Here is a 25,410-nt window from a genome sequence, read left to right as displayed (position 1 = left end):
GCCTTTTTCAATTTTTCGGCTACCTGATCTGTCCAAAATGTCACCCTGGGTTCTCCCCATGGCACACTACACCATGGCGCATCTAGATAATCTAGATACAAAAGCTGAAACGAATTAAAACAAATCAATGAGTCAATAAAAAAGAAGGTGAATGTGTGTATGGGAGCGGGACGATATAAAATTAGAAGGAAATTAGTGGATGCAGTTATCCAAACTATCTTTTCGTTTATCTCAAATCTTGTTTTGAACCTCCAGTGCCGAAGTTTTCATGTCGAAAAGGCCTTGAAAACCTAGTTCTCCAACTCTAGCTTTCCGATCCAATGTCATGTTTTTAATGGCTGAATTGAAGTCGCATGGACTGCATCTTGAGCCAAGCCTATGCTGCACACGTATAGATTCTAGTTGACAAAATGTAAGGAACATAATGGATCATATGAAATGTAATGACATTGTGCAGTGACAAAAATATGAACAAGCAATAAGTGCTTACAGTTATGATAAGGGGTTTGGTGAAATCAGATTTGCTTTTTTTTCTTAGGAGCAACTCTTCATACTGATTCGTACTGTATTCATACAATTATGAATCATATTTGTTACTGTATTCGTATTGATTCGTATTCACCCGTATCAGTATTTGATAATATTCGGTTCAGTTTTCATTCTAATCAATATTCATTATTGTATTTGTACCGATTCGTATTGACTTCGTATCGGTATTCAATAATATCCAGTTCTATTTTCATATCCAGGATTTCCGATTCCAATTCGTTTTTGCTTCTTATTGGTAAAAATATATATCCATATGTATACACGACTGATAATGTCTGGTTCTATTTTCATATCCAGGGTTTCTGATTCTGGTTCGCTTTTGCTCTATATTGGTAAAAAGTTATATCCATATTCGATAATATCCGGTTCCGTTTTCATATCCGGGGTTATCCGGTTCCATTCTCGTATCCGGGGTATCCGATTCACTTTCGCTACGCATTGGTAAACAAATATACACAAAAAGTTTGTATAAAGTACTCTCTCTTCCATTTGCTTTCGATGTGGCAAGGGAATACTAACCTCGAGACAAGGTGTTTCACGTCAAGTTGTTGCTAGCCTCAATTTATATGGTAAAGAGACTTGCACTAGATAGCACTAGATAAGAGAGGTGGGACTAAAACCGACACTAACGGAGTACCTACATCATAATACGGGCCTCATTCGGCAAAACGATAAGCCGATAGGCCACATGCTACAGCCCAAGAAGATGACGAGCCGTTCTGCTTCTGCATCAACGGTCACCGTGTCCGTGTCCAATAAAAGCAAAAATTCTTTTGAAGCTCCAATAAAAGCAATTTATCTGGTTTGACATAAGGAATTCAGGATGCATCACACATGTTCACATACACAGGGCCATGATGATTGCAGATGATTGGCTCCTGAAATCGGTACTGGTGGTGAAAGTGCTCCCAGAGTTATAGTATTTTGCACTGCATCTTGAGGTATATATTTGTAACTTTGTACTGAGGCTAGAAAAAAAAGAGCAATTGTATAACTGGTCCTACTTTAGAATCCAATTGCGGATTTAGCCTCGTTTTTTTCACTTTACAGATTTAACCTCGCTAGATTTAACCTCGCTTTTCAAAATTGAAGCTCTCGTTTGGCCCTACTGTTAATTTACCGTGAGTATTGTCAATAGAAAAATAGAAAAAAAAGAAAAAAAACACGCGAAATGACAACAATGCCCCTCTCTACATTATAAGCCTATCTGCTCCCCTCCCTCCTGGTTAGAACGGCGGCGAGCACTCCGGCGACAAGGGCAGCGACGAGCAGGCGCACGCGACCAGGGCTCGCAGCGACGCGGCGGCAGCCAGTGCGTGCGGCCAGGGCGTGCGGCGGCGCGGCGACGGCGAGTAGGCGCGTGACAGCAAGGGCCAGCGCGCGCGGCGGCTAGGGCATGCGCGGCCGGGGCTCACGGCGGTGCGGCGGCAGCCAGTGCGCGCGGCCAGGGCATGCGACGGCGCGGCGGCGGCGAGCAGGCGCACGGCGGCAAGGGCGGCGGCGGCCAGCGCGTGGCTTTGTTCAGTTTGACCGGGATGAGGCAGCTCAAGTTTCTATTGATAAACTCAATGGCATGCTTATGAATGACAACATTAAAAACTTGTTCAAATTTTAAAAGAATGTATTTTAAATTTTAGTCAAATTTATCAAACTTTACTCAAATTTATTTAAATTTTAATCGAATGTATTTTAAATTTTAGTCAAAATTTTAAAGTAGACACATGTGTAAAAACAGGGCCAAATATGCAAATAATACTCACAAAACAGGGTTAAATGTGCAAGGGTAAATACGTCTAATTTTTCCTCACTTAACACTGTTAACCTAGCTTAACGGAGTAGGGCTAAACATCAGCTTCATTTTTAAAAAGCGGGGGTAAATCTACAAAGTGAAAAAAATAAGACTAAATCCGCAATTGAAGTCTAAATAGGGCCAATTATACAGTTGCCCAAAAAAACTATCGTGTGTTGTTGGACTTTTTTAAAATAAAGATTACTACTACTACCTCGTTTCATATTGTAAGACTTTCTAGTCTTATCTAAATTTTTCAATTGATGAATGTATATAATTTATATATATAGATTTAGCATCCATATGAATTTAAGCAAAACTAGAAAATTTTATAATATGAAAAGGACATATTTCTAACTTTGTATGGAGGCTAAAAAAAACTATGGTGTATTGGTGTGTTGTTGGATTTGAATAAAAAAAATGAAGGCAAAATAAGGCCCAACGACAAACAAAAGCTTGCTGATCCCTTCTCAAACAAAATATGCCGCAAGAATACACGCGATGCATGAACAACGTAACCGTATCAGAGAATGCTTAGTTAGCTCTTCGATGTTTCTCGCCGAGCTGTTCAGCCATCAGTGTATAAAGTCATGAGAGTTATACTAGGTAAACGAGGTGGCACTAAACTAAAACAAAACTAGTTGATATTCGGACTAAAATCAAACCTAAGGGATGGGTTCAAACAGCTAAGGCATTGATTACACAACCATTCAATCTCAATTACTCTATTGATATTTGCAAGTAATATTGTTTCCTACAACTTTACTACGAAGTTGTCATTAGAAGAAAATTCGACATGAGAATTGCGACTGAATCAAAACAGTTAAAAGAACTGGTACAAATAACAAAAATGCAGCAACTTAACTTTCTCATTCACCCTTCAGTTTTCCGCTCGTAAATTTACACATAAATTGGTTAAACAAAGAAAATTTAAAAAGCTACTTCTTACACAGGAAGAATCTTTGCAAAACTAGGTGTAATCCATACGGGGGCCGGAAAGTTGGACCAAAGCTGAGGAGCCACAAGTTCCTCTCTGCTATTAGTTTTCAAATCAAACAATCCAATATCACGACGGTTCTCCCTAAATCCAAATAGCCAGAGATCATTGTCATCAGCAAAATATGTATAATTCTCCTTAAGACTTCGGTATTCCTTGGTGCTGAGACAGAGTGATTGGTTAAGGCCCAGAAATAACGCGTGGCCATCCAGGTTTTTTATCTCCACGCGCTTTTTCTCCGTGGCATCAATACTAAATATCTTAATTTCCCCAGTATTCCGCGCATCCGGGTCATCCGGATCGTCATTATTGCCGTACAACCTCCAGACGTTCAGAAGACCACCCCATGGGGCTTGTACAATGTACATCTTGTCACAAAAAGAATAACGTGGTGCCTTTCCAATGATCGTCTTCATGGTGACCACGGGGCCACTGAGATCGAACACGTGTACCTCCCCCTCTGTGCATGCATACAAATGGCCATCCACGTAGATGCAATCATCGTAGAAAGTGTGTGGTGGAATCCAGGTCCACTCATCGTCCCCAACCCTCGCGAACGAAAGCTGGGACAATGGGCAGTGGATCAGCACCACGAGGTAACTTTTTACGGATGTATCAAAAAACACGAAGGCCTTGTAGTACATATAGTCCCGTAGCTCGCCAAGGGTGAAAACTGATGGCTCGGTACGATAAACCTTTGATCCGCTATACCATGAGAGCTCATACTTGTGGATGGCACCGGACTCATTGAAGATGGGCTCGATATGCTCGATCGTGGCGACAGAAGGCAGGGCGATTTGCTGCCCCGTGATCGGATTGACTAGGTGCATCTCAGACGAGGCATCCACTGTGATCAGCCAGCCAAGGGAGGACCCGATCAGGAACCTGCTGCGAACAGGGGGGTCTGGGAGAGTGAACATGTACTGCCTCTTCTCGACGAGGCTGTAGAGGCACACGGCGCTGTCCCCGGCGGATTCGGAGGTGTAGAGAAGGCACGGCGTCTGGGACAGCTTGTAGATCCCAAGGCTGCGCGTCTCATTGTAGGCGGAGCGCCAGGAGTTGCAGACTGATCCTGCGCGCACGAGGTCAGGGATCTCCAGGAGGGAAAATATCTCCACTAACATGTCCTGAGGCAGCTCTGGTAAAGGATTTGCCGTCACGGTCTCTGCCATTGATGGTTGATCACCCTCGTGAAAACTGGGAGCAAGCGCTTGGATCTTGGACAAAACATCGAAGAGTAGGTGCCACAATTTCTGTAGGCATTTTGCTAGATCTCCTAAACTTATACTGCAGGACGCCATTGGACGGTGAACTTTTTGCAAAGCTGCAAACTTTGATGGAGCGGAGCAGGCGCAAGGCATACCTTTATAGAACTGAAGTGCAGCGCCGGAAACCGACACGGACATCGCGGGAACTCGTTTTTCCTGAAAAAAAAAAGGACAAATCCGACTCTGAATCAGACTTGTTGCCGGAGAACTCCCAGCTGCGCTCGGAATCGGATAGTGGCTCACACGGATCCATCCAGGTCTGCAAAGGTTGAACAATATGGGGAACTCACCGGCAGTGGAGTAGCCGCATGCACCGATCGACATCGTCGCCGCGGCCGACCAAGACCCTTTGCCACGCCAGCATCTATGCTCGCGCCGACGCGCGGCCATGGTCGCCGGCGGACTCCACCGCACACTCCTCCAGCTCTTTCACCATCGCATGGATCGACTTCAAGGATGCCGCAATCCTCCGCCTCCTCCGCGCCCCCGTCCCCATCGTACTGGTAGTGCACGCGCTGCCGCCTCACCAGCTCCACCCCCCCGGAAGCTTATCCTTCCTCCTCGTCTGCTCGATGGTGTTGCTGATGGGGCACGGTGACCTCGCAGAATGGCGGGAGCTGGGAAATCGGAGGATGGCATTAAGCAACTAAAGCAAGCGGATCCTGTCACCGATGAGCTCCTCAAGATATGGACGTCGTCGACCACTGCAGGAGGCGCCGGCGAGCTTGACGGCCACCATAGACGGTGAGGAGGAGACAGCTGCGACGGTGGCGACGCGGATGGGCCGGCAGGCGGCAGGTTTGGGAAGGAGGCCATGGCCGCGCCACCAGCTGATGCGGCGGCCTCGCCTTCGACATCCTCGTCTGCTCGATGGTGTTGCTGATGGGGCACGTACGGTGAACTCAAAGTAGTCTAAGCTCAATATTCATTATCTGTTATTTAAAAATGCTTTCTTCTGGACTCTTTCAGGGGTTCAGGCAAACACATTGTTATTGCAAATGCATTCTGTTTATGTGTAGAAAATATACGTCAAAGCTCTAGTGTTGCCTCCTACATTAACCCTGAAAGATTATATTCAGCTTTGTTATCTACTACCATCTGACTAGCTTAGTGCTACCTCTGTTTCGTCACATGTTTGACTTTTTTGGTTACAACGTTTATTATTCGTCTTATTCAAAAATTTAGTACATATATAAAAAATAACATGTCATGCTTAAAGTTCTTTTGATAATAAAGTAAGTCACAAGCAAAATAAATGATTATTTTCATAATTTTTTGAATAAGACAAATAGTCAAATATTGCAATAAAAAAGTCAAACATTTTACATTATAAAACACGGGGAGTAGCTTGCAATGGCTAAATTATCTCCTGTTTTAAAACCCCACCTTTTATAATTCTTGGTTGTGGGAAGTCATTGTTGCTTTTTATTCCTAGAAAAAATGTCTTGTTTGTAGAGCAGTGTTGCATCTAGGATTATGAATGAGTGGTCAAACTTATATAAATCTGTTTAAATACATACAATTACCATATCAAATATACAATATAAGTGACGTTCCTCTTTTTTTTTTCTCTTCATATGAGTTATTTTCCATTTTTCACATATATACCTTAGAATAGAATGTTTGTGGGTGTTCTTGGCTTCACCGGCACCAACCCTAGATCTGTCACTATTCTAGAGTAGCCTTTTTCTTTTGCATTGTTTCCCCATGCAGCTTATCATCTAAGGGGTTGTTTAGTTTGTAAATTTTTTTTACAAAAACATCACATCAAGTTTTTGAACATATATTTGAAGTATTAAACATAGTCTAATTATAAAACAAATTTTAGATTCCGCATGAAAACCGCGAGACGAATCTTTTGAGTCTAATTAATCTGTCATTAGCACATATTGGTTACTGTAGTACTTATGGCTAATCATGCACTAATTAGTCTTAAAAAATTCGTCTTGTTATTTCTTACATAACTGTGTAATTAGTTTTTTGATTCATCTATGTTTAATGCTTTATTTAGATGTCTAAAGATTTGATGTGATGTTTTTAGAGAAACTTTTTGGGAACTAAACAAGGCCAACTGCACATTTTGTTCTGGCTAAAACAAAAACAAAAGAATGAAGCTTACTGTAAATTCAGATTTTGCAAGATTACAAGGGCACCTTTCCAAACCACAGATAACATGTCTTAAATACTTTTATTTTGGATTTAACTCATTCTGTAGCTAACGTCTTATTTGATGCATTGTTTATGCAAACTGTCAAGTACTCAACTTCTATGGTCTAATAATGAAATATCTTCACTTCATATTGGTCAGCTGCAGGTACCTCTAAACATCCAAGGTTTTGTGTGAAGCAATCAAACCAAGGTATACACATACAAGTACATGATCAATTTAACCTGGAAAACATGACTGGTCAGGTGCTTATCCCAGGAATGGATCAAGCGGCAAACGTACAATGTAGTCTTGGAAGCATTTAGAAACTGTCTTATAGAAACTTCCTGTAGATTGATGTAAATTATATTTTCAGGTTCACATGCAGTGCAATACAGCTAGTGTGTCATGTTGATTCTATGTTATTCTAGAGTTGTGGTGCCTATAAATTTTTTATAAGGAATATGTTTGTACATTCTGAAAAATTAAGACTATGTTTTTCATAGCGGTATTTTTAATCATACTGTTGTGCTATTATGGGTATGAAACTTGTTACTAGTAGATACGTGGATTTGTGTTGCTAGTGCCCATATATCTGTTACCTGGTTTAAATGTTTGTGTTACTGGTGACTAAATATGTGTTATTGGCTGAACGGTACATGTTATTGTGCTTGTGGTAAGCGGTAAGGTATGAAATGATTGTAACACATCTCATATCCTAAAACACTAGTTATGTGCTACTGTAGTGTGTAGCTAAAGGATCACTTATAGGTTGTATTACTAACTATGACAGTAACATATTTTTGAGCCTTCAGTAGCACATAGCGGTGTTACCATAACACTTATCTAACATAGTGTGATTGTCGAAATGCGGTACCCTAGTCATGGCTGGTTCTACTAAGGTTGTGGATTCAATAGGGAAGAAAACGATGGACTATGGATTTAAATGATTTGTTTGGTAAACGAACATGTCTTCTACGTCTAAAGACTCCTTGCACTGCTAGTAAGGTGAAAGAGGATGCATGAGGTATATACTCCTTGGAGTGGGCGTTGTAACACTAGACGATCCAGAAAACTAGGCCATGGTACGTAGTCTCATGTGTTAGGTGATGCTATGTAGTGATGACGAAACATACATATCCTATAGTTTGATTAAATATAAACTATTTGAATATTCATGCTTATGGACGAGACTAACAGTGGTATTGACTAGACTCTAAACCTTTTAAACAGAATGAGATAGGAAAAACAGTAGGGTATACCTTATGCCTGGGCGTGGGAGAAAGTGGTAATAGAGATAGGATGGAAGAAAATTCATGAATGTTAACCAGACCGAGGATGGCTCGGAGATGTGGTTAGTGTCATCACGAGGGATCAGGGCAAGCTGTCCAAATGCGAAAATTCATTTGCCAGATTCAATCATCAAAAGACGAGGTGAAACTGTATCCAACCTGCTATTTAAAAAAATATAAAGGTAACTTTGTATTGAGTGAATAAAAAATTGTATTGAAAATATTTATGAGCACAGTTGAAGTATAAGAAATACTATATATTTTTTCAAGAACTTAGATAGGTTAAACTTAAAGATGTTTGATTTACAACAAATCTAAAGTGATGTAGAGTAAAATGATACCACCCCCGTTTCATGTTTGACTTTTTTTTTCAACATTTGACCATTCGTCTTATTCAAAAATTTAATACAATATAAAACATAACAAGTCGTGGTTAAAATTCTTTTGATAATAAATTAAGTCACAAGCAAAATAAATAATACTATCATATTTTTTTTGAATAAGACAAATAATTAAACATTACAAGTAAAAAAATCAAACATAACGGAGGGAGTATGCGGAGCGAGTATGATATATACGACGAAATGGAGGGGTTATAAATATTAGAAACATATTTTTTATTAAAATATATCCTCCTTCGATTAATATAAAAAGTATGAGACAGCCATCATCATCATCATTTAATAAAGTGACGTAACCATCAGCTTCAGGCAAGGTGTTTCGCAATTGTGGGCTCTCAGCTTAGGTTTATAACGGCGAAATATACTAGACAAGAAACGAGGTGGGACTAAAAACATGTGAAGTCCGTTCCGACTCCATCCCACACGGTGTTCCTTCACTATGTGCCATCTCGTATTCAACATCGTCACCCGGCATCCTTGATCGTCCGGACCTTAGCTCCTCCCTGAGCTTAGTCACGATCCCACCGCCGTTGACTGATATTGACCTCCGAGAATCACAACTCTATCCAACCATGTCACATGGCATCCCGACCATCCTGACCTCGGTTCCTCCCTGAACTTAGTCATGGTCCGCATCCCAACCATCCAGACCTCAGCTCCTCCCTGAACCTAGTCATAGTCCTCGCCATTGACCAAAGTTGACCTCAAGTCACCTGCACACACAGAAACAAACAAACCGCTTCCGGGCGCAGATATCGCAACCTGACCCACATTAGTCACACACACTCACACAAACACCACAACCGTTTCCAAACCAAATTATGTCAATTTACAAGCCAATTGTTCATCACACAATATCGATCATGACTGGGATCTTACAATCTCCCCCTTGATGAACACATTGGCAATAACTCCAAAATGCAACTCCAAAATGCAAATTTGTTCTTGAAAAATAAAAAACAAAATATGTCAAAAAAACATAAAATCGACTATTTTAAAAATCGAAGCAAATTTTGTTTCCCCCCTTTCAAGACGCATTTTGTATATTTCTCCCCTTTGACAATGATTCATCAAGAATTTCAAAAGGAAAAATATGAAACATGAAAGTGTATATGCCATGCAATATTCAAAACTTGTCAAAATTTAACTTGAACCTTTTTTTTTTCTAAGAGCATTTGCAATATACCAAAGGTAATTCAAGAGCATGTATTGCAATAACAAGGTAGACAAAATGACTAGTTAGCTAACAAGCATGTATTCAAGTTTAAACATGAATCATATCTATTACAACTAAGATCAAATCAACACTAAAGATTCATGATTTCAATGATTTATAATGCAATATGTTTACTAGACTAACAAAGAGAAAAAACAATCACATATAGCCAAGAAGGTTAAATCACTCTTTCTCAAAAGACGTGCTCATTGTCAAGACAAACATATTCCGGGTACGTCCTTGTCGTAAAAATTGTTTCCAAAGATTCGGCACCCATTATTTTTCTCACATCGAATACGTCCTTGTCGTCAAGACTGTCCAAGGATTCGGTATTCATTTTTTCTTTTTCTATTTTTTCTTTTTTTCACTTGACATTAAAAGAGCATATGAGGAATGCAAAAACCAACAAGCATATATATGAATGCCAATCATCCAAATTAGTGCTAGTATCAACATTGCATATTTACTTAATTGAAGTAAAAGAATTATTTGTCATGTATCATATCACTTAAATGTAAAAGCAATGACTCATATTAAAACTAAAATACATACATGCTAAACTAGTAGCCACAAAACCTAACAAGTATTGCTAGCAAGCACAAAAATATACTTAAAGCATAGAACAAAGCTCTCTTTTTAATTTTTTAATTTTTTTTGTTTTTTTAATCACACTATGCAAGAAATTCACAATGTATGCAAAAACAAAATCAAAAGAAGAAACAAAACATAAATACAACAAACAACCGAAAAATCTCCCCCTCAAATTCAGCAAGCAGGTTCGGCCCAGGAAAGAGACGGCCCAGGAAAGAGAAGCCTCGAACGAACATTATAAAGAGAGCAGCCTTCCCTCTTCGTCTTCTCCGACGCTCTCCTCTCCACTCCTCTGTTTCTTGTCTCCCAAAATCGAGAACCTCGCCGTCCTCAGCCGTAGAAACCAGCGCCGACGACCCTGCACCAAATTCTCCGGCCAAGCACCCACCGGAGGAGCTTTCAACAAACCGCGGCCGGAGACGAAGAAAGCACCGCCGAAAGCAGGTCCGTGCGGCGCAGCCACGGACGACAGCATCGGTGGCCAAGAAATCCAGAATCTCCGAGGACGCGGCGACAACCGAGGATCCGCGCCGAGAATCGCCGGAGCACAGCTACGGCGGCGGCAAGAAGAGGTTCCTCTCGCCCAGAACTCCCACGGACGAGGCGCCGACGGCAAGAAGCTCCTCATCGACCCTCTGCGTCGCCGCCCACGCTGACCTCTGCGTCGCCGCTGAAGCTCCACCAAGAACCTCTCGCCGACCTCGGCCACCACCCTGCACCCCATTTCACGGCGCCGGCGAGCAAATAGCCGCAGTTGGCCAGGCCAAGATTCCTCCGAGAAGCTCTGCGCCGCCGACGCTGACGGTGGCGCCGCTGCAAGCTCCGCCAAGAACCTCTCGCCGACCTCCTCCGCCACCCTGCAGCCATTTCCCGGCGGCGGCAAGCCAAGAACCGCAGCTCGCCAAGGCAAGATTCCGCTGAGAAGCACTGCGCTGCCCACTGCCGCCTGTCTTCAAACCCACCGGAGCGAAGGGGAAGAAGGCATGGGAGGGGAAGCAAGCAAGCCAGAGCGTTCGGCTTCGGACAGGCGCCGCGACTGCGCGCCAGACACCCGGCTTTCCATGCCCACGGCCGCGCCACCAGCTGATGCGGCGGCCTCGCCTTCGACAGCTGTTGCCGACGGCGTGGCCAATACACGTCGAGCGGTAGGAAATCAAGCCTGGCTCCACCGAACGTCTCGCAAGAAGAAGAACCACCTGACTTCAAAACCTGCCGCCGCGGAGCCTCAGCACACGCGCGAACAGGTAACTAAAAAGAACAGCTTGACTTGAAAACCTCCCGCGACCGAACAGCTTAACTCACCCGGCCCATACGTGAACAGTTAACTATTAACGGTGAAGCGGTGCCGTTTGAAGTGGAGGATCAGTACATCGATTACTGCAGATCATCAGCAACTGATCCTTCTAAAGTTACCTGCCACATCTGTTTCTTCGAGGATCACATTTTTAATATCACCAACAAAATTCAGCGCAAAGAGGTTGGTAAACATGATGCGTTTTGTGCTTTCAATGCAACTTTAATTTTCAGAACAATGACACTGTGATTCCTACACACAGATGATCTTGCATTGTCACAAACACAAGGGTCGGCCGCTTATTGCCTGTCAAGAGTGTCCTATATATGTTTGCAAGGCACGTGATTTGGAACTGCATACACACTACTGCCACACCCTACCAGCAGGTTAGTTCTATCCCTAACATGAATTTTTTTTTCTATTTAAATATGGTCTAATGCATATTTTACTTTTGTCAGATTGGTGGAGGTCCAGGTGAAATTGGAAGAAAGGCTTGTCCATTTGATGGAGGTCTAGACGAAATTAGAAGAAAGGGCTGTCTATTTTACTTTTGTTAGATTGGTAGAGGTCTAGATGAAATTAGAAGGAAAACTTGATAGCTGTCATTAGTTCCTTTTAGCTATTGATGTTAGCTCATATGTGTAATAAATGGATGTAAATATGCAAGAGCATATAATTAGTTTGCTCAAATACTTTAGAGTTAGGCTGGAATAGAAATTAATGTGTTTCCCCCTCGTGCACCTCGAATTTCAGTAAACCATATGCAAAGATATTATGGTGTCAATTTCCAAAATCTCAAGCAAGAAAATGAACGGCCCAGTTTTTAAGCTGAGAAATTTCAACTTCCAACATTTGTACCAATTTTCGAATAAATCGATTTAACATTTACACGTTGTGCTCCTACAAACCTAGAGTTATTTCATAGGTCGATGAAATTTCAGTATATATTTTTAGACTCCACATTGTTGCCAACGGTGCCTATGCCCGATTCAGATTCTGAGTGAATACATGCCCATAACTATATTAATCAGGATTCAGAAATAACACTCTTGCTCAGGATGATAAGATTGATTATATAGTTAAACTCGGTTCAAAATGCAGGCATACAAAACATTCTCCGTGTGCAGCGCATTGAACTATCAACGAAGTGCAAGAAGGTAAGCATTACCGAATAAACCATTTTGAAGCACAGCACAGAACATGATGTGGGACAGATCAAACAGACAGGATTCGAGACGGGCGAATTAACAAATGAAGATGAACACGGCGCGTTACCCGCCAAGCATGACGCCCCAGGCGACGAGGTCCCGGTCGGGCATCCCGTCGAACGCCCTGCGCGCGTCAGCCACGCGCCTCGCAGGCCCGGACCAGAGGTCCAGACGAAGTCGTCGCCCTCGACCCCAACTCTCAAGGCGAGGCCATGCGCGACTAGCGTGGAGCAGGGAGGGGAGCGCGCCGTGCGGCTCCCCGGCGCCGGCAGGCCGACGCGGCGAGGCGCGGATCGGCGGCCGCGTGGATCGCAGAGGATATAGGAGCGGTAGGGGTGGGGGTCGGGGTGCGCCGAGCCGCTGACTCCGCAGCCGCCGCTACGGCGGCCGCCGGCGGGAAGGGGTGCGTACTACATTGGTGCTTAGCCTTCGCTGCGTAGCCGCCAACGGTTGAGTGGGTTGTATGGTCATATGGAGCGATCTGAGCCGTCCGATCAAGTTTTTAACGGTCAACATTAATTCAAAGTTGTTGAACAGATCTTTTTTTATTATTTCAAGTAAACACACGGCTCTTCAGCAGCATCCCGTTCATTTGCTTCTTTTCTTATATGAATCAGAAAATTTGTAGGGCCTAGACTCTTCAAATAAGCTGGGTTGGTGGTGCACAAGGAAAGCTAATATTATGATTACTGCTCCCTTTATTTTATATTATAAGCTATTTTAACCTTATCAACGTCAAATTTTTAAGTTTGATTAAGTTTATAGAAAATTTAGCAACATTAAATTTTCTACGCAAGGAATGATCGATTCTTTTCTCGTTGATGGTGCATATGTGCTATAGTAGTGACTACTTCCTATCTTTCATAGTATGTCACATTTTAGATTTCTTCTTCTGTTTCATATTAAGTCCTTTTTAAACTTGTTTTAAATCAAAACTCTTCAAGTTGACCAAAACTTATATAAGATTGTACTAACATCTTCAGCATCGAGTTAGTTTCATTAAATTCATCATTGGATATATTTCTATATTATATTTATTTTTGGGTTAAAAATATTGTTGTGTTTTTCTATAATTTTAATTAAACTTACAAAGATGTTTGATTTAGAGTAAAACCAAAGTGACTTATGCTATGAAATGTGGGAGTAATACTTCTCTTTTTTTTTTCCCTCTTCAGCTTTGTTGGTCATTTTCATTTTTCAGCATCGGTAGGCTACTGGGCTTCAATTGGACATTTTGACACTACAAAATCTACAATTAGCCTGTATTTTGTATAAACACCAGAAAGTTAACGAAAGAATCTCAGTCCTCAAAACGCCCTTCTATTCGTTGCAATGTTGATGCAGAACTGTCTGAGCTGACCAGGCCAATAAAAGCTTCCTTTATGAAAAAAAAAGGTAAACGAGGTGGGACTAAACTAAAACAAAACTAGTTGACATTCAGACTAAAATCAAACCTAAGGGATGGGTTCAAACAGCTAAGGCATTGATTACACAACCATTGAATCTCAATTACTCTATTGATATTTGCAAGAAAGATTATTTCCTACAACTTTACTACGAAGTTGTCATTAGAAGAAAATTCGACATGAGAATTGCGACTGAATCAAAACAGTTAAAAAAACTGGTACAAATAACAAAAATGCAGCAACTTAACTTTCTCATTCACCCTTCAGTTTTCCGCTCGTAAATTTACACATAAATTGGTTAAACAAAGAAAATTTAAAAAGCTACTTCTTACACAGGAAGAATCTTTGCAAAACTAGGTGTAATCCATACGGGGGCCGGAAAGTTGGACCAAAGCTGAGGAGCCACAAGTTCCTCTCTGCTATTAGTTTTCAAATCAAACAATCCAATATCACGACGGTTCTCCCTAAATCCAAATAGCCAGAGATCATTGTCATCAGCAAAATATGTATAATTCTCCTTAAGACTTCGGTATTCCTTGGTGCTGAGACAGAGTGATTGGTTAAGGCCTAGAAATAACGCGTGGCCATCCAGGTTTTTTATCTCCACGCGCTTTTTCTCCGTGGCATCAATACTAAATATCTTAATTTCCCCAGTATTCCGCGCATCCGGGTCATCCAGATCGTCATTGTCCTCGTATGTCCTCCAGACGTTCAGAAGACCACCCCATGGGGCTTGTACAATGTACATCTTGTTATAAACAGAATCGAGTGGTACCTTTCCAATGATCGTCTTCATGGTGACCACGGGGCCACTGAGATCGAACACGTGTACCTCCCCCTCTGTGGATGCATACAAATGGCCATCCACGTAGATGCAGTCATCGTAGAAAGTGCGTGGTGGAATCCAGGTCCACTCATCGTCCCCAACCCTCGCGAACGAAAGCTGGGACAATGGGCAGTGGATCAGCACCACGAGGTAACTTTTTGCGGATGTATCAAAAAACACGAAGGCCTTGTAGTACATATAGTCCCGTAGCTCGCCAAGGGTGAAAACTGATGGCTCGGTACGAATAACCCTTGATCCGCTATACCATGAGAGCTCATACTTGTGGATGGCACCGGACTCATTGAAGATGGGCTCGATATGCTCGATCGTGGCGACAGAAGGCAGGGCGATTTGCTGCCCCGTGATCGGATTGACTAGGTGCATCTCAGACGAGGCATCCACTGTGACCAACCAGCCAAGGGAGGACCCGATCAGGAACCTGCTGCGAACAGGGGGGTCTGGGAGAGTGAACATGTACTGCCTCTTCTCGACGAGGCTGTAGAGGCACACGGCGCTGTCCCCGGCGGATTCGGAGGTGTAGAGAAGGCACGGCGTCTGGGACAGCTTGTAGATCCCAAGGCTGCGCGTCTCATTGTAGGCGGAGCGCCAGGAGTTGCAGACTGATCCTGCGCGCACGAGGTCAGGGATCTCCAGGAGGGAAAATATCTCCACTAACATGTCCTGAGGCAGCTCTGGTAAAGGATTTGCCGTCACGGTCTCTGCCATTGATGGTTGATCACCCTCGTGAAAACTGGGAGCAAGCGCTTGGATCTTGGACAAAACATCGAAGAGTAGGTGCCACAATTTCTGTAGGCATTTTGCTAGATCTCCTAAACTTATACTGCAGGACGCCATTGGACGGTGAACTTTTTGCAAAGCTGCAAACTTTGATGGAGCGGAGCAGGCGCAAGGCATACCTTTATAGAACTGAAGTGCAGCGCCGGAAACCGACACGGACATCGCGGGAACTCGTTTTTCCTGAAAAAAAAAAGGACAAATCCGACTCTGAATCAGACTTGTTGCCGGAGAACTCCCAGCTGCGCTCGGAATCGGATAGTGGCTCACACGGATCCATCCAGGTCTGCAAAGGTTGAACAATATGGGGAACTCACCGGCAGTGGAGTAGCCGCATGCACCGATCGACATCGTCGCCGCGGCCGACCAAGACCCTTTGCCACGCCAGCATCTATGCTCGCGCCGACGCGCGGCCATGGTCGCCGGCGGACTCCACCGCACACTCCTCCAGCTCTTTCACCATCGCATGGATCGACTTCAAGGATGCCGCAATCCTCCGCCTCCTCCGCGCCCCCGTCCCCATCGTACTGGTAGTGCACGCGCTGCCGCCTCACCAGCTCCACCCCCCCGGAAGCTTATCCTTCCTCCTCGTCTGCTCGATGGTGTTGCTGATGGGGCACGGTGACCTCGCAGAATGGCGGGAGCTGGGAAATCGGAGGATGGCATTAAGCAACTAAAGCAAGCGGATCCTGTCACCGATGAGCTCCTCAAGATATGGACGTCGTCGACCACTGCAGGAGGCGCCGGCGAGCTTGACGGCCACCATAGACGGTGAGGAGGAGACAGCTGCGACGGTGGCGACGCGGATGGGCCGGCAGGCGGCAGGTTTGGGAAGGAGGCCATGGCCGCGCCACCAGCTGATGCGGCGGCCTCGCCTTCGACATCCTCGTCTGCTCGATGGTGTTGCTGATGGGGCACGTACGGTGAACTCAAAGTAGTCTAAGCTCAATATTCATTATCTGTTATTTAAAAATGCTTTCTTCTGGACTCTTTCAGGGGTTCAGCAAAACACATTGTTATTGCAAATGCAGTCTGTTTATGTGTAGAAAATATACGTCAAAGCTCTAGTGTTGCCTCCTACATTAACCCTGAAAGATTATATTCAGCTTTGTTATCTACTACCATCTGACTAGCTTAGTGCTACCTCTGTTTCGTCACATGTTTGACTTTTTTGGTTACAACGTTTATTATTCGTCTTATTTAAAAATTTAGTACATATATAAAAAATAACAAGTCGTGCTTAAAGTTCTTTTGATAATAAAGTAAGTCACAAGCAAAATAAATGATTATTTTCATAATTTTTTAAATAAGACAAATAGTCAAATATTGCAATAAAAAAGTCAAACATTTTACATTATAAAACACGGGGAGTAGCTTGCAATGGCTAAATTATCTCCTGTTTTAAAACCCCACCTTTTATAATTCTTAGTTGTGGGAAGTCATTGTTGTTTTTTATTCCTAGAAAAAATGTCTTGTTTCTAGAGCAGTGTTGCATCTAGGATTCTGAATGAGTGGTCAAACTTATATAAATCTGTTTAAATACATACAATTACCATATCAAATATACAATATAAGTGACGTTCCTCTTTTTTTTTCCTCTTCATATGAGTTATTTTCCATTTTTCACATATATACCTTAGAATAGGATGTTTGTGGGTGTTCTTGGCTTCTCCGGCACCAGCCCTAGATCTGTCACTATTCTAGAGTAGCCTTTTTCTTTTGCATTGTTTACCCATGCAGCTTATCATCTAAGGGGTTGTTTAGTTTGTAAATATTTTTTACAAAAACATCACATCAAGTTTTTGAACATATATTTGAAGTATTAAACATAGTCTAATTATAAAACAAATTTTAGATTCCGCATGAAAACCGCGAGACGAATCTTTTGAGTCTAATTAATCTGTCATTAGTACATGTTGGTTACTGTAGTACTTATGGCTAATCATGCACTAATTAGTCTTAAAAAATTCGTCTCGTTATTTCTTACATAACTGTGTAATTAGTTTTTTGATTCATCTATGTTTAATGCTTTATTTAGATGTCTAAAGATTTGATGTGATGTTTTTAGAGAAACTTTTTGGGAACTAAACAAGGCCAACTGCACATTTTGTTCTGGCTAAAACAAAAACAAAAGAATGAAGCTTACTGTAAATTCAGATTTTGCAAGATTACAAGGGCACCTTTCCAAACCACAGATAACATGTCTTAAATACTTTTATTTTGGATTTAACTCATTCTGTAGCTAACGTCTTATTTGATGCATTGTTTATGCAAACTGTCAAGTATTCAACTTCTATGGTCTAATAATGAAATATCTTCACTTCATATTGGTCAGCTGCAGGTACCTCTAAACATCCAAGGTTTTGTGTGAAGCAATCAAACCAAGGTATACACATACAAGTACATGATCAATTTAACTTGGAAAACATGACTGGTCAGGTGCTTATCCCAGGAATGGATCAAGCGGCAAACGTACAATGTAGTCTTGGAAGCATTTAGAAACTGTCTTATAGAAACTTCCTATAGATTGATGTAAATTATATTTTCAGGTTCACATGCAGTGCAATACAGCTAGTGTGTCATGTTGATTCTATGTTATTCTAGAGTTGTGGTGCCTATAAATTTTTTATAAGGAATATGTTTGTACATTCTGAAAAATTAAGACTATGTTTTTCATAGCGGTATTTTTAATCATACTATTGTGCTATTATGGGTATGAAACTTGTTACTAGTAGATACGTGGATTTGTGTTGCTAGTGCCCATATATCTGTTACCTGGTTTAAATGTTTGTGTTACTGGTGACTAAATATGTGTTATTGGCTGAACGGTACATGTTATTGTGCTTGTGGTAAGCGGTAAGGTATGAAATGATTGTAACACATCTCATATCCTAAAACACTAGTTATGTGCTACTGTAGTGTGTAGCTAAAGGATCACTTATAGGTTGTGTTACTAACTATGACAGTAACATATTTTTGAGCCTTCAGTAGCACATAGCGGTGTTACCATAACACTTATCTAACATAGTGTGATTGTCGAAATGCGGTACCCTAGTCATGGCTGGTTCTACTAAGGTTGTGGATTCAATAGGGAAGAAAACGATGGACTATGGATTTAAATGATTTGTTTGGTAAACGAACATGTCTTCTACGTCTAAAGACTCCTTGCACTGCTAGTAAGGTGAAAGAGGATGCATGAGGTATATACTTCTTGGAGTGGGCGTTGTAACACTAGACGATCCAGAAAACTAGGCCATGGTACGTAGTCTCATGTGTTAGGTGATGCTATGTAGTGATGACGAAACATACATATCCTATAGTTTAATTAAATATAAACTATTTGAATATTCATGCTTATGGACGAGACTTACAATGGTATTGACTAGACTCTAGACCTTTTAAACAGAATGAGATAGGAAAAACAGTAGGGTATACCTTATGCCTGGGCGTGGGAGAAAGTGGTAATAGAGATAGGATGGAAGAAAATTCATGAATGTTAACCAAACCGAGGATGGCTCGGAGATGTGGTTAGTGTCATCACGAGGGATCAGGGCAAGCTGTCCAAATGCGAAAATTCATTTGCCGGATTCAATCATCAAAAGACGAGGTGAAACTGTATCCAACCTGCTATTTAAAAAAATATAAAGGTAACTTTGTATTGAGTGAATAAAAAATTGTATTGAAAATATTTATGAGCACAGTTGAAGTATAAGAAATACTATATATTTTTTCAAGAACTTAGATAGGTTAAACTTAAAGATGTTTGATTTACAACAAATCTAAAGTGATGTAGAGTAAAATGATACCACCCCCGTTTCATGTTTGACTTTTTTTTAACATTTGACCATTCGTCTTATTCAAAAATTTAATACAATATAAAACATAACAAGTCGTGGTTAAAATTCTTTTGATAATAAATTAAGTCACAAGCAAAATAAATAATACTATCATAATTTTTTTGAATAAGACAAATAGTTAAACATTACAAGTAAAAAAATCAAACATAACGGAGGGAGTATGCGGAGCGAGTATGATATATACGACGAAATGGAGGGGTTATAAATATTAGAAACATATTTTTATTAAAATATATCCTCCTTCGATTAATATAAAAAGTATGAGACAGCCATCATCATCATCAATTAATAAAGTGACGTAACCATCAGCTTCAGGCAAGGTGTTTCGCAATTGTGGGCTCTCAGCTTAGGTTTATAACGGCGAAATATACTAGACAAGAAACGAGGTGGGACTAAAAACATGTGAAGTCCGTTCCGACTCCATCCCACACGGTGTTCCTTCACTATGTGCCATCTCGTATTCAACATCGTCACCCGGCATTCTTGATCGTCCGGACCTTAGCTCCTCCCTGAGCTTAGTCACGATCCCACCGCCGTTGACTGATATTGACCTCCGAGAATCACAACTCTATCCAACTATGTCACATGGCATCCCGACCATCCTGACCTCGGTTCCTCCCTGAACTTAGTCATGGTCCGCATCCCAACCATCCAGACCTCAGTTCCTCCCTGAACCTAGTCATAGTCCTCGCCATTGACCACAGTTGACCTCAAGTCACCTGCACACACAGAAACAAACAAACCGCTTCCGGGCGCAGATATCGCAACCTGACCCACATTAGTCACACACACTCAAACAAACACCACAACCGTCTCCAAACCAAATTATGTCAATTTACAAGCCAATTGTTCATCACACAATATCGATCATGACTGGGATCTTACAATCTCCCCCTTGATGAACACATTGGCAATAACTCCAAAATGCAACTCCAAAATGCAAATTTGTTCTTGAAAAATAAAAAACAAAATATGTCAAAAAAAACATAAAATCGACTATTTTAAAAATCGAAGCAAATTTTGTTTCCCCCCTTTCAAGACGCATTTTGTATATTTCTCCCCTTTGACAATGATTCATGAAGAATTTCAAAAGGAAAAATATGAAACATGAAAGTGTATATGCCATGCAATATTCAAAACTTGTCAAAATTTAACTTGAACCTTTTTTTTTCTAAGAGCATTTGCAATATACCAAAAGTAATTCAAGAGCATGTATTGCAATAACAAGGTAGATAAAATGACTAGTTAGCTAACAAGCATGTATTCAAGTTTAAACATGAATCATATCTATTACAATTAAGATCAAATCAACACTAAAGATTCATGATTTCAATGATTTATAATGCAATATGTTTACTAGACTAACAAAGAGAAAAAACAATCACATATAGCCAAGAAGGTTAAATCACTCTTTCTCAAAAGACGTGCTCATTGTCAAGACAAACATATTCCGGGTACGTCCTTGTCGTAAAAACTGTTTCCAAAGATTCGGCACCCATTATTTTTCTCACATCGAATACGTCCTTGTCGTCAAGACTGTCCAAGGATTCGGTATTCATTTTTTTCTTTTTATATTTTTTCTTTTTTTCACTTGACATTAAAAGAGCATATGAGGAATGCAAAAACCAACAAGCATATATATGAATGCCAATCATCCAAATTAGTGCTAGTATCAACATTGCATATTTACTTAATTGAAGTAAAAGAATTATTTGTCATGTATCATATCACTTAAATGTAAAAGCAATGACTCATATTAAAACTAAAATACATACATGCTAAACTAGTAGCCATAAAACCTAACAAGTATTGCTAGCAAGCACAAAAATATACTTAAAGCATAGAACAAAGCTCTCTTTTTAATTTTTTAATTTTTTTATTTTTTTAATCACACTATGCAAGAAATTCACAACGTATGCAAAAACAAAATCAAAAGAAGAAACAAAACATAAATACAACAAACAACCGAAAAATCTCCCCCTCAATTGATGCCAAAAGAACAAATAACTCCAAATTCTCCATGAAAATAGACAATTGAAAAAGCCTACTACAAAAGCAGACGTCGAAGACTAAGTACTTGGGTTAGACAGTAAAAACTTAGGAACCCAGTACTGAGACACACGACCAGAACCAACAGAAGCAAAACCAGTAGAAAATTCAAAACATTTTCGGTTGGAAGAAACTGCCTAAAGCCGGTCTGACCGTGGATTTGGTCTAACCGATAGTCGGTCTGATCGCTGGTACAAAGTCGGTCTAACCGTCCTCCGAGAAGGAAAACTTGATTTTTGCCACTTTGATTTTGCAAAAGCAATTTCTCTTTCTTTTTTCTGTTTTCGAGCAAGTCTAAAACAAAAACCAACCAAGTGTCCATCTTTTCCACAAAAAGAGCATATATACTTCTCACGATGAGCATCAGGTGAAACGGCTGGCTTAGCACTAACAACAGATTTAGCACTAAAGGCAGGTTTAGCATTCGCAACCTTTGATGAAGATGTACTCAATGAAGACATGATGCCAGCAGATTTAAAAATTGTTTTTTCACTACTTGGTTTTGTCAAAGTTTTGAAACCAACACCCCTATTGCAACTAGTCACTTTAGATTGATCCAAAATCATGTTAAGTTGTTTCTTACCATCAGAAAATCTTTTCAAATAAGAAACCTCTTTTTCAAGATCAGCACAGTTTTTACAATCAACCTTGACACTTTTGCTATTGCGACATTTGGGGCAAGAAATCACTTCGTTAGTTTTCACAATTTCTTCCATGTACTCAACACGAGCTAAAGCAAATTTTAGCTTCATCTTGTTTGATGTGCATGTTGAGCAACCCAAAACATTAGGCTGTTGTTTTAACTTTTTAGCACAAAGCACGTTAAACATCAAATTAGCAAAAAAAAGCAGTTTGATATTTTTTCAACATCTTTCTAGTTAAAAATAACTCATCACAAGTGCGTGTAAGCAAGGCAAAACCAAGAGCAAAAGAAGATCTATTTTTCAAATCATGTGAAACATTGACATCTCTAATATTTGAAATTTCATGCATCAAAACCTCACAATTTTTACAATCATCATCATTAGGAATAAGAGATTTTAATCTAGCAATTTCAGCATTAAGAGATTCAATTACAAACTCTTGTTTCTTATACATCTTCTCACATTTTTTAGTTTTTGCACTTAAAATAAGAATAGCTTGTTAAAGAGAACTTACCTCATTGTCCTCACCCTCTGAATCTGATTCATCACGCGACATCAGGCAAACACCATAGATGTGTCTTCCTTTATTTTCATCTTCTTCACTATCTCCATCTACATCGCTTAGTGGCTTAAAGGCAGCGCAGACTTGAGCCAACATCTTCTTGATGTCCTCCTTGGTTTTCCTTCCCTTGAATGTGCTCTTGAACTTAGGCTTGTCATTCTCAGTCTTGTCTCCACCATTGTCTTCCTTCTTGCCTCTCCCAAGCTTACGACAATGCCAGCGAATGTGATCAAGTGCTCCACACTCAAAGCAACGAGTTGGACCTTCTCTTTTCCTGTATCTAACATTATTCATAGCTCGAGAAATTTTGTTAGCAGCCAAAGCCAAATCCTCCTCCTTGAATTGTTCGAGTTGCTCATCGGACATGGCATTAATCAAATCAAGAACGGAAGGATTCGACGATGAAGCACCAACTTGCAATGAAGTTGAGGGAGAAACTAAAGCACTAGATTTAGAATCAACTTTACGAGAAAAAATATTCATCTCATGTGTTTTGAGTTTAGTGTAAAGAGAATCTAAAGTCAAAACAGACATGTCTACAGACTCCTGAATAGATGTAACTTTCATCTCCCAAATAGACATATCAAGACCATTCAAAAAGTGTCGAGAAACTTCAGATTGAGAATAGTTTGTTTCAAAAGAAGCATCAACAGATCGAAGATTGCTTAAAACTTTGTTGAAACGAGCAAGATAATCATCCAAGACTCTCCAGATTTTATCTCAAATTTGATATACTCCTTTTTGAAAAGATCTCGACGAAGTTCTTTTATGTTTGTAGTTCCTTGATGAAAATTTTTCAAAGCATTCCAAATCTCATCGGCAGTTTTAAGATGTGAGACTCAATCAAAATCCGAATGAGAAATTCCACTCAATAAAATATTACGAGCTTTGCAGTTGTTTTCAAATTGAGTTTTTGAGCAGCAGTATTAATCTGATCAGGAATTTCATAGGAATTTTCAACTTTTAACCAAATATCATAATCCTCAGCCATAATGTAAGATTGCATCTTATCACATTAATAGGAAAAATTAGTACCATCGAAAACATGTGGCTTAGTTGAAAATCTATTGGCCATGGCTATCGAAGATCAAATAAAATCCAAAAAGATGCAAACGAGGCTCTGATACCACTTGTAGGATCGAAACAGAGTTAAACAGATCTACCAGAGGGTGGGTGAATGGTAGAGAAAACCAAAACACAAAAATCTTTCACGGAATAAAAGATTACCTCTAGTTAGCCGCTCCTGCGATTACCTCTGGTAACGTCGTCCTATGCCGCCAATCTGGTTACGCCGCTCCTGAGATTAACTTGATCGCGTTGCTCCTGTGCCGTCAATCAGATCGTCGAGATCCAGAGAAATACCGGTAGATGAAAGCAGAATATGTAGATTGAATGCTCTCAACATTATTGCTTCAACTAGTATTTACAAAGTGCAACAACAGCACTCCTCTCAAAATTGTGGATCTAGAATCAACAACTATTCAACTCAAATATTCTAATTCTACATCTCCAAAAAGCACACCGGGGACATACCCCTCGGTACCTATTTATATCAACAAAATCTATCTCTGATTAGGAATTAGACTCCTTATCCTAGTAGGACTTATCTCCAAAATTATCTCCAATTAGAATCCAAAACCAAACCTCGGTGCTACAGTACCCGAACATAAACAGTACGCGGTCGCTACAGTAGTCCGACTCCGCTATAGTAATCTAGGTTCGCTACAGTAGCCCGCACGGCTACGGTAACCCGACTTTACTGTACCAACTCCTTTTCGCTTTTTCTCATCCGATCTTGATCCGATTTACTTCGCGATTTTTCCCATGCTTACACATGCAACATGTGAAGCCCGTTACGACTCCATCCCACACGGTGTTCCTCTACCATATGCCATCTCGTATTCAACATCATCACCCGGCATCCTTGATCGTCCGGACCTCAGCTCCTCCCTGAGCTTAGTCACGATCCCACCGCCGTTGACTGATATTGACATTCGAGAATCACGACTCTATCCAACCATGTCACATGGCATCCCGATCATCCAGACCTTGGTTCCTCCCTGAACTTAGTCATGGTCCGAATCTCGACCATCCAGACCTCAGTTCCTCCCTAAACCTAGTCATAGTCCTCGCCATTGACCACAGTTGACCTCAAGTCACCTGCACACATAGAAACAAACAAACCGCTTCCGGGCACAGATATCGCAACCTGACCCACATTAGTCACACACACTCACACAAACACCACAACCGTTTCCAAACCAAATTATATCAATTTACAAGCCAATTGTTCATCACACAATATCGATCATGACTGTGATCTTACAAGTAACATATTTTTGAGCCTTCAGTAGCACATAGCGGTGTTACCATAACACTTATCTAACATAGTGTGATTGTCGAAATGCGGTACCCTAGTCATAGCTGGTTCTACTAAGGTTGTGGATTCAATAGGGAAGAAAACGATGGACTATGGATTTAAATGATTTGTTTGGTAAACGAACATGTATTCTACGTCTA

General features: G+C 40.9%; 3 protein-coding genes across 3 annotated transcripts; 1 reads left to right on the top strand and 2 right to left on the bottom strand.

Annotated features, from left to right (window-relative positions):
- Positions 1 to 3,196: 3,196 nt before the first annotated feature.
- Positions 3,197 to 4,650, bottom strand: LOC102704193 (probable F-box protein At4g22165). The gene has a single exon (XM_015842218.2). It carries the CDS (start codon positions 4,634 to 4,636, stop codon positions 3,284 to 3,286), a length of 1,353 nt encoding a protein of 450 aa, XP_015697704.2. The 5' UTR covers positions 4,637 to 4,650; the 3' UTR covers positions 3,197 to 3,283.
- A 5,892-nt stretch (positions 4,651 to 10,542) lies between these two features.
- On the top strand, positions 10,543 to 12,350 carry LOC121055809. Its single transcript, XM_040529103.1, has 4 exons — positions 10,543 to 11,493; positions 11,571 to 11,726; positions 11,806 to 11,929; positions 12,002 to 12,350. Exons 1-4 carry the CDS (start codon positions 11,233 to 11,235, stop codon positions 12,019 to 12,021), a joined length of 561 nt encoding a protein of 186 aa, XP_040385037.1. The 5' UTR covers positions 10,543 to 11,232; the 3' UTR covers positions 12,022 to 12,350.
- Positions 12,351 to 14,398: 2,048 nt separating this feature from the next.
- Positions 14,399 to 15,852, bottom strand: LOC121055806 (probable F-box protein At4g22165). The gene has a single exon (XM_040529097.1). The coding sequence runs from the start codon at positions 15,836 to 15,838 to the stop codon at positions 14,486 to 14,488; it is 1,353 nt and encodes a 450-aa protein (XP_040385031.1). The 5' UTR covers positions 15,839 to 15,852; the 3' UTR covers positions 14,399 to 14,485.
- Positions 15,853 to 25,410: the final 9,558 nt, after the last annotated feature.

This window comes from Oryza brachyantha, chromosome 11 (assembly GCF_000231095.2).
Source record: "Oryza brachyantha chromosome 11, ObraRS2, whole genome shotgun sequence".
Taxonomy (NCBI): Eukaryota; Viridiplantae; Streptophyta; class Magnoliopsida; order Poales; family Poaceae; genus Oryza; species Oryza brachyantha.
This window is presented reverse-complemented; position numbering and strand designations above follow the sequence as displayed.

Coding starts and splice junctions, on each gene's coding strand:
- LOC121055806 (XM_040529097.1), bottom strand. CDS start 15,838: ATGGCGTCCTGCAGTATAAGTTTAGGAGATCTAGCAAAATGCCTACAG.
- LOC121055809 (XM_040529103.1), top strand. CDS start 11,233: ATGGGAGGGGAAGCAAGCAAGCCAGAGCGTTCGGCTTCGGACAGGCGC. Junction 11,494..11,570: donor CTCAGCACACGCGCGAACAG/GTAACTAAAAAG, acceptor ATACGTGAACAG/TTAACTATTAACGGTGAAGC. Junction 11,930..12,001: donor CTGCCACACCCTACCAGCAG/GTTAGTTCTATC, acceptor TACTTTTGTCAG/ATTGGTGGAGGTCCAGGTGA.
- LOC102704193 (XM_015842218.2), bottom strand. CDS start 4,636: ATGGCGTCCTGCAGTATAAGTTTAGGAGATCTAGCAAAATGCCTACAG.